At 48.8% G+C, this 17689-nt stretch overlaps 1 protein-coding gene across 1 annotated transcript; it reads right to left on the bottom strand.

The window, feature by feature from the left end:
* Window positions 1-10938: 10938 nt before the first annotated feature.
* Window positions 10939-17453, bottom strand: Toll-7 (Toll-like receptor 7). The gene has a single exon (XM_033474726.2). It carries the CDS (start codon window positions 16363-16365, stop codon window positions 12268-12270), a length of 4098 nt encoding a protein of 1365 aa, XP_033330617.2. The 5' UTR covers window positions 16366-17453; the 3' UTR covers window positions 10939-12267.
* Between the last annotated feature and the right edge of the window lie 236 nt (window positions 17454-17689).

Here is a 17689-nt window from a genome sequence, read left to right as displayed (position 1 = left end):
CACTTACTTCCACGTATTTTCGCCAACTTCCCATCGAACCGATTTAGCCGCAACCTGTGCAGTTGATTTTACTTATTCCAGGCATGTAAATATAAGCAACCTTGACATTTTCGTCATACAGAGTTCCACGTCTCCGTAATGCGTCATTAACGTGCAACGCGGGCGAAGTTCGGGTATATTGGACGAATTAATGACAAGGAACTGGGAAAATAGACCCAGATAACTGTAAACGCGAATTGATACGGCTAAAAATGCACGACATTTATTAGAATAGCACGCAGGCGTCGGCACGAACCGTGTTAACTACGGTTTTATTTTAACTACCGATTATTCCCCGGAAATATCATTCTTTTTACGTTCATTATTGGTCTATTCACGGGCAGCACTTGTGCAAGCCCGTGCATGGAAACAGGCTCGACAGACTCGCGGATAACGAATATAATAATTTTGCTAAAGGTCTGCAATTATAAACAGAACGCGGCTCGAAATCGATAACGAGCTGAAATGAAAAATGAAGAGTAATGTGTCGGATGGTACCGCACACGTTAATAGGTCGGACTCGAATATCTCGCATAAAAACCGCAACGAGACATTTATTATTTAAAGCGTAAAAACGAGCAGTAAAAATCAACAGCTTAAAAAAAGGAGCGGCGAGGGGTGGCGGCGGAGGGCTGGAGGGATGCAGGGAGAAAGATAGTGAAAAAGGAACTGAAAAGGGGGTGCAAGGGGGGTTTAGGGGGAAGGAAGTGAAACGGAACGTTAGACAAAACGTGCAGAGAGGCGAGCACGCATTTCGTGTCTATCGAATCCTGCTCCGTTCCTCCCAACGACCGGTTTACGCGTTCATCGATCTATGATGGTAGGCGAAGAATGTGCTCGCGTATTGTTCTGGTTTTCTAACGAGCGATTATTCGTCACACGTTCCATCTTATTATCCTTTGTAGGGTAGAGTCGGCCGTGAGCTGTGACTCATTTCTTTAAACTCGTTAACTCGTTACAAGCCAGCAGCTTCGAATCCCCCCTCGCGGTTCGTTCTGTCTGTGTGCAACGAGGCCGGTCGATCATCGTATAGAGAGTGAGAAAGAACGAGAGTGAGAGAGAGAGAGAGGGAGAGAGAGAGAGAGAGAGAGAGAGAGAGAGAGAGAAGGAGAGTGCGAGAGAGAAATAGTGAGAGTAAGAGAGCGAGGAGCGGTGTAAAGGGTGCCGGGCGTGTGGTGTACGCGCGGAAAGGTGCAAATAATAATAATGCCAATAACCAAGGGCCAGAGCGTGCCGCAATCGAGAAGTCAAGAGAGACGGTAGAAGCCGGGATTGGGCCGAAGGGTTTGAGCCTCGCGCTCGAAGGCTCATAATCGGTCGGACTCGCTCCGCGCTCGGCTCTATCCGTCGCGGTGACGAAGACAGAACAGCCGTAGCGCCGCGAGCGTTCCCGTTCGTCGAACAAGGACGAGACCAGCAGCGACGGGCCAATGGTAAAGGAGCGAACGAGGAAGAAGGACAAAGACACCGGGTGGACACGCGAGGGAGAAAGAAGAGGAGAGACACGCCCTGCTGCAGGTCGATAACGGAACCAACGCATCCTCTCGTGGCTCTCCGGTAGCTCTTCTTGCTCTCCCAACCACCTTCCCTCCGCCGCTTCTTCCTTCCTCGCTACCCTCCCACTCTGCCCGGCTCTCACCCTCTTCGCTCTCTTGCCCCTCTGCCCTTTCTTTCGACCTTCTTCTTCTATCGCGCATAGTCACGTACCACACCCGCCATTCTATCCGTGCCGACTGAGCGGACTTTGCCGACCGTACATAGTACCTACAAACTCCATCGCGAGCAAGGGTATATACCATACCTTGCCGGACTCTTTCTCTGTCTATCGCGTCTTTGCTCCGTTTAGCCACCGTCCCCCTCCCTCTCTGCTTTTCCTTTTCCTCGTCCTTTTCCTTTTCCATCTCCGATTCCTTCTCTTTCTCCTTTTCTTTTCCCTCTTCCTTTCCCTACATCCTTCACCTCCGCGCGTCCGTCTCTCTGTTCGCCAGCCTTCTTCGAGGATACGATGTACGGTGGATCGCATTATCACGCGCATCTAACCTCCGAGAAGGCTACGCCTTTCGGCGTAGCGTGCCAACCGAGCGAACGGAGTAGACCGTTTCCGAGCAAAGTGAGTCCGAATAGTATGTATATCTACCGATGCGTCCTTCTTGTACGAGTACGTGTGCCGTGGTTCTACACGCGTGCATACCGCGCGCGGCCTTTTCACACTAATATGCGTCCTATAGAAACCGCTTCTTCACGCGTTACACACGTCCCTCGTCCGCATCCCCACACGCACGGCCGCATACGGCCGCACGCGGTCGCGCGCACGCATGCACACGCGGGCCAGCCAGCACGCACACACGCGCGCGACCCGTCGAAAGATACGTATCGTCGGATCGAACGACGGTAGCCGGGGAGAACCAGAGCAGGCAAGTTCCAACGCCTCTCCCTTCTTGTCGCCTATCCCCCCCTTTTTTTTTGTCGCAACGTCAACTCAACGAGGCAAAAACAGCGAGGGGTACACCGAAGACGGTCGGGATTCTTGTTTTCGTCGGCCTCGAACCGCTCGCTCCTCCGCTCGCTTTCGCTCTCCTGCTCCTGCTTCTGCTCTTCTCGCACGGCGGATTGCTCCGTTTACTGCACTTCCAGGACGACCGTAAGAAAAGCCCCCTAAGAAACGCGACGCGGAGTCCCTGCTCTTTGTCCGGCCCCGTAACTCGATCGATCGGCCATGATTTAGTATTAGGGAAGAGCAACCTCCCGCGCGGATCTACCGGAACCGTTCTATCCGCGGAACGATTTAATTGGCCTTATTCGATGAATGAGTGCCTGTTTGTAGGTAAGCGAATCGCATTCATCACCATATCGTCGGTTTCAATGCCACTGGGCGGTTTGGTTACCTGCGAATAATTGTCCGCTGCTACACGCTTTAGTGCGCCGTCTTCGCCGTGCATCGGTCGCTTGGGAAGTTTCTCGAATGGTTCGACGCGTGACTGATGTGTCTTGATAACCACAAAAAGTAGAACAAATCGGAGCAATTAAATTAAGTCTTTAGAAAGGACTTTTTCGATTGCGTCAGAGATGACGGTGCTTAAGATCAGCTACGTATTGTTCATTTTACATTGTATTTCGATAATCGGTTTGTGATTGGTCTTTTTATCGCATCTAATGGAAGCAGCAGCGATATCCTTTAACTGCGGAATGCTCTAAGTTGTGCCATTGCTGAGGACGCAATATCTTTTCGTGTTGTGTGGACTTCGAGTGCTTGTCGAAAAGACGAATATAGAAGTCAATCAAGTTACTGGCTAAATGGTTTAACTACGCCAAATCAGAATTAAACATTTTCATGTGGGATATATAAGACAAAAACAGCGCTCAAATGGTTTTAGAACGCTGGGTCAAAATGAACCCATGGGACAAGGGTTGATAAAACGAAAACTGAGAAGTTCAATTTTATGATATCGTTCATTCTTTCGAGGCTTTCGTAGTTTATTGATCACGTGCAAAGAAAAAAATTTTGAATCTGGGAAAATAATCTCATCGCCCAATGATAAATGTCGCATCAGACGACGTATTGGTAGAAAAATCGAATGCTGAAAATGAAAGGAACGTATTTTTTTAGCTTTTAGAATAATCCCATTCCGGTTCATAAACATATCATATCGAGTCACAAGCCTCTGATTTTCTCTATATCAGTCTACTGTTGGAATAATTTATAAATGTTATCGTTCCGTCTTGCAGATTGAAACGTCACAGTTTCGGAAATACTCGTTACATCGATTTATTCCTTTAGGAAAGTAGTACAAACCTTCAATCTTTGAACTGTATGAATAGATGATTGAAGAGAATTAATACGAATATATTAGTCAACAATATTTAGTTATGTGTTAATAACTCTCTCTCTCTCTGTTTACGATATATACTTCAGTTTATACTTATCACTATCTTTAATCATCATCAAACCACCTCGTGACAATGTCATACATTTGTCGCAAATTCTGAATGAATAGTACGCTTTCCACATCGTTTTATTAGCTATCAAAAACGCGAATACTCTTTGTTTTTAAACCTATCAAATATATTAGTGTTTCATTCTCAAAGAAGAAGTTTGTGCAATTGATTATCTATCTTCTCTATTGACTTTTTCATGTTGTTTCAACGTAACAGCAGTGGACGAATTAACATCAAAATTACCGGTTAAAATAAATTTCGAATTATTTCTTTCACAGTTCCCGATATTATAAAAATGTTTCTATGACAAATGTTTATATAAACTTCTTTATTCAAACTTACGATAGAAGTTCTAAAAGGTTTAAATAAATCAAATATTCTCATTGTTATAAAATAATATAGATTAGTCGAGTTCAGGGCTCGGTAATTCGAGTGTTAAGTCGAAAAGTGAGGGACAAATGAGGGTGAAAATAATTAAATATTTAGGGGACACAGTTCTTCGTCTAGATCAGAAATATTAATTTCCATAGTGATATATCAAGTAACCCCGTTAAAATGTGTAAGCCACGTAAGGATAGTGAAAGTAATTACTAGATTGCGTTTTTTTATGGAAAATAAAAATTATCTGTGTTGATTGCAAAATGCAGGAGCTACATAGGCTCTTATTTCTTTCTTTAATTATTTTAACGAGTTGAACATAATACAACAATGTATCTAAATTCTTTGAATGTTTTCACTGTTTTTAATTGTCATATTAATTTTCACCATTAATTTTCACCGTCTGCCATTACAACAAATGAACATTATTCAACGAATACCATAACGATATTAAAGAATTATTACACTCGAATGATATTCTGTATATGTTACTTATTTCTAATATTTTGTATAAATAAATCCATAAAATCTGCAGTGTAACAGTTACTGTATAATAGATATTAAGCTCTCCGTTTCTATTCCGCGAGAGAAATTGCTACCGATTTCGGGAATTTTATGACTGTTGGTTCGACAGCCATCACGCCGAGCGCACCGTTGCGTGAAACATTACACGGCATAGCGTTATAGCTTTCGTACAACAGACGTATTCCTCCCCATACGTCTCGTGGGTATTAGCATTCACAAATTGTAAGTTGTCGAATGACGGAACAAGTTTTGTGTTTCTTTCGACCGGTAATCGAATTGAATGTCTCGTTCGGATGAAAGAGGAACGTTCACGCGAACAATAGGACACAATTCGAGCAATCGAACACCGGTCCCCGTTGCACCGATTCTCCGTCCAGCAAATTTGTAGGATTCTTCCCCGAGAATAAAGGAGTGAAGAACACCGACAGAGAGATTAGTATCCAAAGTTTCATTCGCAGAGATATTTCGCGACGGACTTTCACGAAAATATAGAGTCGCAGTTGCCACAATTTATCGCGTATTTTATTCCCGTTGCGCGGAGCTACCTAATTTTTTCTTGGATGAATCGGTATCGCGACGCGCATCGTTGTTCTACTCTACATGATGACGAAGCACCGCATTAGTTTGCACTGCAACGGGCCCCCGCGTGCATAATTTTTAATTACTTCTTCTTTCTAATTAATCCCGAAAGCGGACATCAAACTAATAACATTAATACAAACTTGGTACCGTATCCTGATATAAGGACGCGGAACGATGAGCATGAATGAAAAATAATTTTACGAGAAATAGCGTGCGTATGTATCGTATCGGTCGTCCCGATAACTGCATCGAATTGATGTAACATCCGGTCCGGCATTACGGAATCTCTGGAATCCGATTCTTAGAATGCGCGATGCAATAACAAGATTACAGTAAGTTGTTTTTAACGTCCCATGAAAGTTTTATTACCGTCGATTCCATTTCACGAAAAGAAACGTTTTGAATCGCAAAGAGCGCAAGCATTCGCAGGCATCCACTTCGAAATTAAAAGCCGTTGTATAGCCCCGAGAGATTACATCAAAGATTTATATTTCTTCCGGCTGGTTCCGGTTTTCAGAGAACTGAAAGTGAATTTCCGAATGTATCATGGCTATTCTCTCCGGGCTATTCGTTTACGTTTTACTGTAATTAAATCAACGATTTGCCCCGAATTCAGGACACGGCCGGCTATATGCGATGCTATGTTCCTCCGCATACATACGTACATGTACACGCGGCCGTGTAAAGTTACACACACACATGCACACATACACAAAGAGAGAGAGATACAGACAGAGCTATGTAAACGTTTGCATACATAGGCATGTAGAGGTATGCCAAGGATGCATCTTCCTCAATAGTCGAATGTATAAGTCAAGATTGCATGCGATGGAACAAATTTCCTACCGGGAGCCGCCGAAAAAAATTTGCCCCGTTTCTCGCCAGAATACGTCAAATGCTTCGGCGATAGTTTCTATTTGCCGGTGGCTAGTGTTTGAGCATATTTTTTAAGATCTACCAGAACGTCCTCCGTGTTTATAACCGGTACTTGGTTCGTTTAGCGCTGGCGAATGTTCAATAATTGGTACGGGAAAGAATCGTGTGTGCCTCTCCGATATGTTTTTGTTTTCCTTCTGATGCATCAAGCCGTCACGTATACGCGTACCGGGTCCATGTATGTTTCCCGATTGAAAATGTTCGGTATCGTTATTATTTGGTTGCGCGATGCGCGCGATTCGCTGAATTCGACGCGAATGCGAACAGGGGCGGTATGAATGGCGATGGTTTAGTGAGAAACAAAACGAAACACAATAACGGTGGAGGACCGATTCTCCGATGATTTCCATCTCTGACTTTGGTCAAGCTCCCCGTTGTCAATTAGCGGGAAAACTGATCGAAAATAAATTCAATTTTCTCTTCGCGAACAGTGAATGCATACTTGCGGTGAATAAAACGCGTGGCACCCATGTGTCGTGACCTATTCCATTCGTTCCCCGTTCCCGTCATTTCCGCCGCGCGATGCGGCGCCGTTCCGAAACGACGAATTTGAAAACGAGAACGGAATGGGAAAACGAAAAAAAGAAAAAAAAGAAAAATGGGGGAAGGAGCGCGAGGACGACGACGCGTCGTCGCGAACGGCTGTAAATAATTCTTCGCCCCGGAACGGAACCACACCGTTGGTCAGTAATTACACGAAAAGCATTTCAAACGCGGCGCGGTTAATGCGATCAACTGAAATTGAAAAATAACGTTGTTCCCCACCGATCCGTTTATTTCCCGTTTACAATGAAGCGGGGCAAACATGTCGGGACACCGGGGCTAACAACTACCGGAGAGTTTCTCTACGGTCGCCGTGGCTCATGCAACAGATAATAGCGTTGCAAATAAATCTGAGGGAGTGAGCCGGTCGTTATTGTGTCCGATCTTTTCAGTTACGATTCTACGCGGATCACTGCACTCGAGTCCCCGCAACGAGTTCTTGAATGTATGGGTGGTCGATACACGCGGCAGTTGGGTGGCTACCTGGACGGGACGCGACGTTTGCGGCCAGGTATCTACCCCATGGGTAGAAAGAAAGGAGGGAAGGAAGGAAAAAAGTGGTCGTCGCTGCGTGGCAGTTGGTATCTGCTCGTGGCGTCGGCCAGTCTACCCTAGCATTGTTGCGGCTTGTCATTGAGGGGGTGTGAGCAGAGGGACGTGAGAAGTCAGGGGGTTTACAGGGGGAGGGGAAGAAGGAAGGAGGAGAGGGCGACCGGTGAACGTGGAAAGTAGGTAGGGTAGGTGGGCTAAGGCTCTCTCGGCGAAGGTACCTCAAAAAGGTAGAGGAAGGCGGGAGAGAACGCGAGAAGGGAACTCGACGAAGTAAATATGCGACAAGTTAGCATCCGCATATAAATCTAGCGGCGCTCACGGTGACAGGTCACGCAGCGGAGCCTTCTAGTTTAGATCGGGGCTCCCGTTCCATTTACCCACCTCATTGAAGGCGTACGTACGCGCATGTTTTGCGCGGACGTGCACGTCCCCGTCCACGATCACGACCACGACCACGACCACGACCACGACCACGTTCACGTTCACGAAATCCCGGAGTTTTATGCAGTCCCGCGATCCCATCGGGATAATTCTGAAACGTCATGGGACAGAGTAGGCGGCCGGTTGACGGTGGCCAGGGAAAGAGAGAGGGGTGGAAGGTTAGGGCATGAGCTGGCAGTTCAAAGAGCAGCCGACTTTTTCTGTTCGGAAATCCTTTTGTGCTCGTTTCCAAAGAAGCACGTTGACGGAAAAAGAGACACGGTCGCTCGTAAATCTAACTCACAATTAAGAATTAAAGGAACTGTTACTCGGCCCGGAGTTATACAGGGGTGGGGGGAACACTTGGAAAAGGGATGCCCAAATGTCAAGATAGGATCGCGTGCAGACATGTGGTATTCGCATTGTTGTTCTCGTCGTCGTTGCCGTTGTAGTTGTAGCCGGTAGACGTTGTAGCCGGCGTAGCTGTGTCGTAGCGTGTACCGGCAGGGAAATAGAAAAGGAGAGGAAGAAAAGGGGAAAGAGTGCAACGGCAGCGGCAACGACAGCGACAGTGACGACGGTGGTGGCAGTTTTCGCGAAATTACTGGGTTCAGCGGCGTACGTTTAACGGGTGCCAGTACAGGATAAAGGGTGAGGGATCGCGGTGTGGTGTTGGTTGATAGGGGACGAAGCGAGGGGGTTGGCAGCCGGGTTCGTATGTATGCGCCGGTAGAAGGCACAGGTAACGGCGCAGGTGGCGCGACGGGGCGAGTCGCGCTAACTTCTCTCTGCAAACATGGCAGTCGTCACGCAAGTCACAAAACCCGCCAACGATATCGCGGCTTTCGAACTCGCCAACAAATACTAGGAAAACGAGTATTCGAAAGCCATTACACGCAATGGCCGCAACGACTATCGTTCGTTGCCGGCCGTTAGACCCGCAAGGGACAGGAGGATCTAATATCTCTAACGTGTCGGTGCTGTGCGTACGCCGTTCTGCATATATGCAACTTAGGCCGGCAGATATGTTTTAAGTTTTTGCCGGGATTCGACGACGTTGACCGATCGTAAAAGCGATTTCACTGGCACGGCACACAGAGAACGGCCGACAAAAAAGATTGGAACCAGATCTTGAGGCCTGGCAGCGCAGCGATACGAGCAGAGGCGTAGGCCGCGGTTGAACGTGCCCTGCGAAATTGATTCCATTATCGATCGGCCAAGCGGAGCACAGAAAGCCGAGAAATTGCCGGTATTTTGTTATCGTTCGTTATCGTACGTTATCGTCGCGCGCGAGTAGGATATCTATGCATACATCCTACCTAGGAAGCGTAGGTATGCGAGTATGTAAATGACTCTCTGCGCACTGGATGCAGGCCAATGTCCTGCTGGTTGCGCCATTGGGATCGAGCGATCTTCAAGGCCGTCAATTGCTCAGCTTTAGTCCTCAATGGTGTTTCGCAAGAACGACCCATATAACGAACTTGACGCGACGCGTGGCGCCCACCCTCCTTTGATCTCCGGTGAAAGGTGCTCTCGCGAATCTCGAGGACGCTCGACCGTTTTATCGTGAGTTCCCTTTCTCCTGAATTGCGTCGTGCAGTGAGAGCAAACCTCGTGGAATCGACCCGCCTTGCTGCCGCTCTTACCGCGATACGGAACGGAACGGAACGGAAATTGGTGCGACCGTGTGATACCGCAAAGATTGGCGCACCGAGCGCGCTCGTAGACTCGATCCCTGCCAGCGAGCGCTAGATCCGATCACGTGGCCGGGGCTAAGTATGGTGCAAGTAATTACAGTTGTACTTACATTCCGCGGGAACCCGAGTAAAACTGGTTTCGTACGGACTGCCCACTCGAGCTCTCGATTGCAATAGCGCCGCGGAAATCATATTTCTGCGAAGTATTTACGAGACAGCCGGCTCCGAACGACAACTGGATCGCTCGGCCGGAAAGAAAAGAAAAAATGAACGAGTGTAAAGCGTACACCGAGATTTCCATCGGCACTTACGCGAACTATGCGTCTCAGAACTTTACTGGTGAACTTTCCGGGCTGGTTTTATTTCCTATGCTCTCTCGCAGTCACCGGGCGAAATAAAAAAAAAACTCCATTTAGCCGGATGCGGATGTTCCGCACTTCTTTTCCCTATTATCGTCCTATAAACGGCGCGTTTAAACTTTCAAGAACAGAAACTTCTTGGGGAACTGGTATCGAACGGAAGTAATTTCTTGTGTGAATGCGCAACACGACCCCCGACGCAATCCTCGCACGACCCTTTGCCGTGCTCGCGTCGCGTTTCACCGACGACCAGAGCCTGCTGATTTTCACCTGTTTGTCCGCTGAAAGAAACAGATTTTCCAAATAGAAACATTGGTCTCCGTGGTACGTGCAGACTGCGGTAGTGGTGTAGGCCCATTAATAATGTAAGTGTGCAGATGGTGTGCAGTGAGTGCGCGGTGGCGCTGACTAGGATCAATGTTCCGTTCGCAATCTATATAGTATATAGTACAGTATATGTAACGATAACCGGCTGTACGAGAAACAACACCGTTACACAGGTTACTTCCACAGAATGTATTTGCAAATATTCCGATCAAACGTAGGATAGAACGGATATATTCGAAAGCAAACAGAGACAAGGATCGCCGTGATTGCGTATTCTTCGAGTTCTTCTGACTGTGATTCTTCGAAAAATAGAGATCGATTTTCGTGTTCTTACGATAGAACGCGTGTAAGCGTTCAAGCGCCGCAAAATTAGCTTGAAAGATCGGGAAACGTCATGAAATGTAGAAATTTAATTGAAGCATGGTGGGTTAACACGAATTATGCGGGCAGAACGTATCGCGAAAAGGGCCTCCGGGATGATAATGTTGGTCCGAAATATAAAGATATAGATCGATCCTCTAACAATAGAAATAGGAACGGTGAACGATGATAGAGCGATAATGTAGTCCACGCGTCCGGTAATTCTAACATAATTTTCGGGCGGACAGGATGGGGTTATTAATCAGATATACGATTCGCAGGTGTATAATAATAACGTATTTTATAAATTTATTCACATGATTTAAATAAATCAAGTATACAGTTAAGTTTACGACGCATGCGCTAAATGCGTGTCTCTGTGGTTCACGGTGTCGCGAGCGCATGCTTTTCCGCTTCTCACTCTTAATTATCGTTTTTTTGTTGTCATTCATTCTTACGCGATGAATAATATCTTACACGAGGCGACGCGTCCGAGATATACATATTTACATATCATACAACATTCGATTGGACATATAAAATTACAAAAAGGTCACTCTACCTAGTCGAGAATTGAAAATTGAAGCTAAAACTTTCTACGCGGCGGAACTCGTACGCCAGAATCGACGTTATCGTTTTGTTGGTATTATAGTTATGTACAATGTACATACGTACACATACGCTGACGCGCGTATACAGCTTGCGGCTCTATTTACATATTGCGCATTTTTTCTCGTTTTCTTTTTTTGTTATTTTATAATAAATATGTACACGCGTGGAAACGAATCGCCATTTATGGACGATTACCCGGCGATTTTCCGCGCAAAGGAGACGGCTTGTTTATACTTTATTGCACAGTGAAAAGTCGTCAAGCGAAGTGGAAGAGGGAATAGAAGAGTCCCAGTCGGACTAGGTTCTCGCGAGACGCCATTCAGAAATTCACATAGTACAGTTTTGCGCGCGCGCAATCTGTTCCCGAAGAGAAAGAGAGAGAGTGAGAGAGAGAGAGAGAGAGAGAGAGAGAGAACGAAAGAGATGGAGGTTGAGGTTCTGATATCTAGCGAAGAAGGATGAAAGACAACAAAAGAGAGGGAAAGGGTGGAGGAAATAGAGCGAACGCAAGGGAGAAAAGGAAACGGTACAAGTGGAAAAGTGGACAATCACGCTTTTACCGATGAAACAAAGCAACAGCGAGCATACTCGACGGGTAGAGAAAGAATCGTCGCAAACAAATATTTCCAAAGTGGTTATCGGTGCTCGGCTAATCGTATGTACCATCGCGAGGCTACCCCGTCGTGTGTTCCCGTCGAGGGAAGGCCGTAACAAAGCGAAAGCTCGATAATCTTTAGAGGTACCAACACGAAATCTCGTTTATCCCGTAACCTCCGATACTCGATACACGAATTGTAATCGAAAATATATCTATCATTTATCAACTATCCAAGGTTATCGCGTTGATCACGATCAGAAAAACTTGGGAAATATCTGTCGCCGTCGCCGTCACCGTGAGTATACGCCAATCCCTCCCCTTTGCGGCGCGGACACGGAAAGCGGGACAAGCTTTTTTTTCCAACGGAGAAATGTATCACAAGCAGAAGACAATTCACGCGGAGCTAGACGAGATAGGCCTGGCCGGAAGATGGTGGCGGCGGCGGAGGCGGTGGTTGTTGCTGTCTCCAGGCAGTTCTCTCGAGCGTCGAATAATCCGAGTCGATGGACGAGTATATGTGTTCGGACAGCGGTCTCCTGTGATCCTCGCTGCTGCCGCTGCTCACCGTCGTGTTCGTGGCGATGAGATTGCTACCTGGTACAGTAACCGCATCTCGGTAGGCGTGATTGACGGTCAGCCTAGGCTGCGGCGACGAAGGTGGCAGTTGCTGTTGCGGCATCGAAACCGTGCCGCAGGAATAGGCGGGCGGCGCATGCTGCAACATTAATGCGGTTGTTGGGGACGAGTCTTTGAAGAAAGTCCTCTGCCTCTCTTGCGCCCGCAGCGTCGACATGCTCGTCTTCTCGCTGCCGACGCCGTCCAGCGTGTACGTATTGATGTTGCGTTTGTAAACGAGCGGCGACGATTTGTTCTCCATGGATATGTCCCCCGTATTCGCCGGTGGTATCGCGTATCTCAGACGCTCCCAGAACCTCTTCTCGCCCCACGTGAGTATCGCCGCCGCGGTTCGAAGGTACGGCCGCAGCTCCGGATCGCGTTCCACTTCCGGGCATGCATGGCCAGCCTGTACAACGATCAACTGAGTGGTCCGGCCGCGGAGCGCCTCGTGAAGCGCCGCACGGAATTCGAACCGCGACCATTCGGTTTGCAAGAAATTACGAGTTAGAACTATCAGTACTCTGCGGGACGCGTCGACCGCTTCCAGGACGATCGGTGCCGGGGCGGAACTACGGAGCACGCAGGGCAGATCGCGATGGTGTAGACACAGTCTCAGACCGGCGGTGCCGTGCTCGAGCTCCACGGCCAACGAATGAAGCACGAAGTCCTCGTCGTTCGGACTGTAACAGACGTAGCAATCGTACCGACGTTCCCTGTCGCCGTCGCAACAAGCAGTCATCGGCGCGGCTGACGGTATCGTCGCCGTCCCCGTCGATTTGCCGGGTTTCGCGCGCAAGAATCGCAATCCGTACTTCGAGTAAGCCCAAGCGCCGACCGGCTCGCGGAATATGAACGCGAGGACTATGATTACCAAGAGAACCAGCACCGCCGACAGAGTGGCGGCTACGTGAGGCAAATAATCGGATAACATGATGCTTTCGATCACGCCGCCCTCGGAAAAGTAATCGGAACAGACCGTTTCGTTGACGTTCAAACGGCGCCTGTAAGCTGGTCTCGCGTCGCCGCCGTAATAGCACCAAACGTCGCTCGCATCCACGATCTTGTGAGCATTGTCCGATACCCAACCCGACAACTCCTGCAAGAATTTACACCGGCAAGACCATGGATTACCGCCTAAAGACAGTTCGACCAGCCGCGCGTTCAAATTGACAAGCCAGACCGGGAATGTTACCAGTCGGTTACCGCTCAGTCTCAATATCTCCAGGGAATGCAACTTCCAGAACGTCAGGTTACCGATATATCCTATCACGTTGTTCTGCAGATACAATTCGCGCAGATGAGAGAGATGCTCGAACTCGAAACCCTTCAGCTCGCGTATCCTATTGTCCTCTAGATGAAGTATCTGCAGATTGTTTAAACCGTTGAACGTGCGGTTCTGTATCGACTCGATGCTGCTACCGTTCACGTAAAGTACACGCATATTCTTGCGTCCGATAAACACATGATTTTGCAACTCGCGCAACACGTTACCGTCCAGATAGACCTCGGTCGCGTCCATCGGTATTCGCCGGGGTATTTCCTCGACTCCGAGGCCGGAACAATCCACAGCGTTCGTATTCCAAGTGCGGTCGTTGTAACACTTGCAGCCGGCCGGGCAGGTCATCTCGCAGTCGCACGCGTCGAAATCGCAGCAATGACAGAGGGCGAAACAATGGGCCTCGTAACGGCAAAGGAATTGTTCGGATCGGGCCGTGGAGGCGGGTACGATGGCGACGCCACGTGGGCCGGAAGTGCGGCACATCACATTGTCGAGATCCATGATGCGCGGGTATTCTCGGGTCGACGTTTGATTGTTGATCGCCGGCAGCCAGTCCATCGAGCAGTTGCAGTTGAACGGGTTGCTGCCGATGTAGAACTCCGGCAGCGGTCGATCCTCCGGGACTTTGGTCAGCAGCAACGAAGTCAATTCCATTGTCTCGATCATGTTCGCGTACATGTCGACCCTGGTCAGGTTCACCTTGTCCACGAATGTATTCGGCCGAACGACGCTAATGTAATTGTTATTTATAAAGAGCAACTCGACGCTGTCGGGCACCGACAACGGAGACAACTCCGTGATGCGATTATGACTGGCGTCCAAGGTTTTCACTTTCGAATCGCGAATCTCGTAGTAGTTTCCCAGGCTCTCGATGAAATTGCCGTGTATATCCAGCCATTTCAGGTTCCCCGGTATGAACGCGTAGTCGAACCATTCGATATGATTCTCGGAAAGGTTTAGCAACAGCAAGCTGGTTATGCTGGTGAACACGCCGTTGATGTCCGACAGGAAGTTCCCGTCCAATCGTATCGCCTCCAGCCGTAAATTCCTCTCGAACGCGTGCCTCTCGACGTGCTGCACCTTGTTCCTAGCGAGATTCAAGATCTGCAGGTACGGAAGATCCCAGAGCATACCGCGCGACAGATTGCCGATGTCATTCCCGATCAATCTCAGACCGGTTAGCTGATGAAGATTGCGGAACGAGCCATTGTGAAAATCGCTGATCCGGTTCTCGCCGAGGTCGAGGGTTTTCAAGAAAGCGAGGTCGTGGAGCGCGTCGGGTACAGCGGTAAGCTCGTTACCGCTCAGATCCAGCTCCTTCAAATCGGAACAGTTGCGAAACGCGAGCGGGTCGATGCTCGCTATAGAATTGCCGGACAACGTCAGGCGGTTTAGAACGAACAGGCCGTTGAAAAGTCGTTCTCCCACGGTGTGAAGCTTGTTGTCGGAGAGCTCGAGGGTGTGCAGATTGTAGAGCGGAAAGAACGCGTTGCTCTCGATTCGATCTATGGAATTGTTTCGTAGATCGAGTATCTGCAGGCAGGAGAGGTCCTTGAACATACGCGCGTCGATGTGCGTCAATGAATTGTAAGACAAGTCGAGGACGACCAGACGGATCAGCCCGAGGAAAGTGGTTTCGTCGACTTGGTCGCTGCCGAGCCGATTGCCGGCCAGATTGAGGACCTGCAGCTGCTTCAGCCGAGTGAATATACCCTTCGGCAGGTCGCGGAGGCCATTGTACGCCAGGTGTATCTGCCGAAGGTCCCTCGTGCTGGCGAACAGCCCTTCGGGCAACGAGTCCAGGGAATTATAACTCGCGTTGAAAGTACGCAGAACGGTCAGCCCGGTGAGCGCGTCACCGGCAATTTCTACGATCGCGTTTCGCTGCAGGTGCAGCTCTTGCAGTTGCCGCAGGCCAGCCAGCGTACTGTTCTCGGGCAACTGTGTAATCTCGTTCCGGGACAAGTCCAGAATCCGTACGTCCGCGCGACAGGCCTCGGTGGTTTCGTTGGGTGGCAGGTCCTGGCGGCTCAACCCGATGTCATTGGTGTCGCGCAAACGGTTCCCGGTAAGGTTCAGCGTTTGAAGATTATCCAGTCCGCAGAGGAGATTCGCTGGAAGCGTGTGCAAATTGCTCTCGACGATTTCCAACGTGTGAAGCTCCCTTAGACCGAGGAACGAGTCGGGCGCGAACTCGAGGACGCGACCAGCACCCCAGGCGGAATTGAAGGTCTGCATGGTCAGTCGTTTCAGCTCGAGAAGCGGTTGGAAAGCACCCACGGGTACGCGCAATACTTTACACCCGTCCACGTGCAGGTCGTGCAAAGTGGTCAAACGTTGCCAGCTTTGCGCGTTGAAGGTGCTCTCGAAATGATGGACGTCGCTGCACCGTATACGCAACTTGAGGGCCCCGTCGAGGGACGGCACGAGGCTCGTGATCGCGGCAGGATCCAATACTCGGAGGGTGCAGTCCGCGGAACGGGTGTCGTTGCCACCCTCGGACAACCACTTGCAAGAGGCTCCGGCTGATTCCGAGAGTATGGTCGATGCGAGGCAGAGGAAAGCCGCGTTAATCAGCGTCAGAAAAATATAGTTGGCTGTCATCTTGGGATCGTCGCAGGGGGATAGTTGCACGCAGCTCCCTTGGCTTCTCGAGTTAGGCTGGCCGATTTTATATCACTTTCGGAATACAGGGATACTATTTCGCACCCTTGCTCACCCCTTCCTCACGGACACACTCGCGCATCGACGACACACGCACGCACATACACACGCGGAACGAGTGCGAGCGCGCGCGCGCTCATGCACCTCCTATCACGTAAGTACGGACCGGCCCATTTCTCTTGCCCTTTATTCGTAGTTGGCTGGTGGCGAGCCACCCTGCCCTACGTTCCTCCACCGTGTCTCACTCGCGATCTTTCAAATTTACTTGACTCGACGGACGTCTCTCCGCTGTTCGCGGTTTCGATCCCTCTCCCTCTCGCTAACTAAGGTTCTACATACGCCCTCGTTGCTTGGCACTACTCTCTACGTGGTCGCACAGTCGCGGCAAGTAGTACGAACACGCTTTAGCGAAGCGACAGAACGAAAACAGTCTGTGCAAACCCGTATCGGCGAAGCGACCGTGCACCACCGTACACACTCGCCTCGCATCAAGCACTAGCACTGATCCAGCAGACCGCTGTGCGCGCATCATCGGCATTCCCGACCGTTCCTTTTCGATTTCTATTTCCGTCGGCAGAGGCCGCCACTTTATTAGAATTCCCCGCAGAGGCCGGCGCGAACAACACCAGAACGCGAACCGTAACGTTAAGTCCATATGCTCGTTGGTATGTGCACCGGTTTTCCTGTGCTCTTTGCCGATTGGTGCACTTTTTCCCTACTTCACCACAACCGTACCACGACAATATGCATACCAGGCGGTCACAGAGTATTCTGTGATCGATATATAAATTTTCAATACGAAACGGTATAGGGGGTTGTGCTTGACGGGCATCGGTTCGTGTACACATAATTTACGCTGATTTCATGAATCTTTCCGCATTCTATCTCGTTTCGATGATACGATTTTCCTAAATTTTGCCTAAATCGATGATCAGTTTGTTTCGAAGCAGTCGCTTTGATAGAAATGTTGGCGTGCTTCGAGATTCGAAGAGTTCATGAGAAATATTTAAATATCATTTCTTGGAAAACTCTGTCGTTACGTTCTGAAATACATATGTACACGTATCTGAGATATGTTACGAAATGTATCTTGGTTTGACTATGTTAACAAAATCGTACGAATCGTACACTCACCGCATCGTTCCCCGTGCTTACATATTTTTTTCAAGCGATGATGAAATAACATAATTTTTTCAAATATAAACCAAATATCGCTACACTCTTGCCATTTTAATTCTAAATCTTCCAAGGAAAAGGCAATGAA

This window comes from Megalopta genalis, chromosome 17, assembly GCF_051020955.1.
Source record: "Megalopta genalis isolate 19385.01 chromosome 17, iyMegGena1_principal, whole genome shotgun sequence".
In the NCBI taxonomy this organism is placed as follows: Eukaryota; Metazoa; Arthropoda; class Insecta; order Hymenoptera; family Halictidae; genus Megalopta; species Megalopta genalis.
This window is presented reverse-complemented; position numbering and strand designations above follow the sequence as displayed.

What these genes read in the sequence shown, in the direction of transcription:
- Toll-7 (XM_033474726.2), bottom strand. Translation starts at nt 16,365, where the DNA reads ATGACAGCCAACTATATTTTTCTGACGCTGATTAACGCGGCTTTCCTC.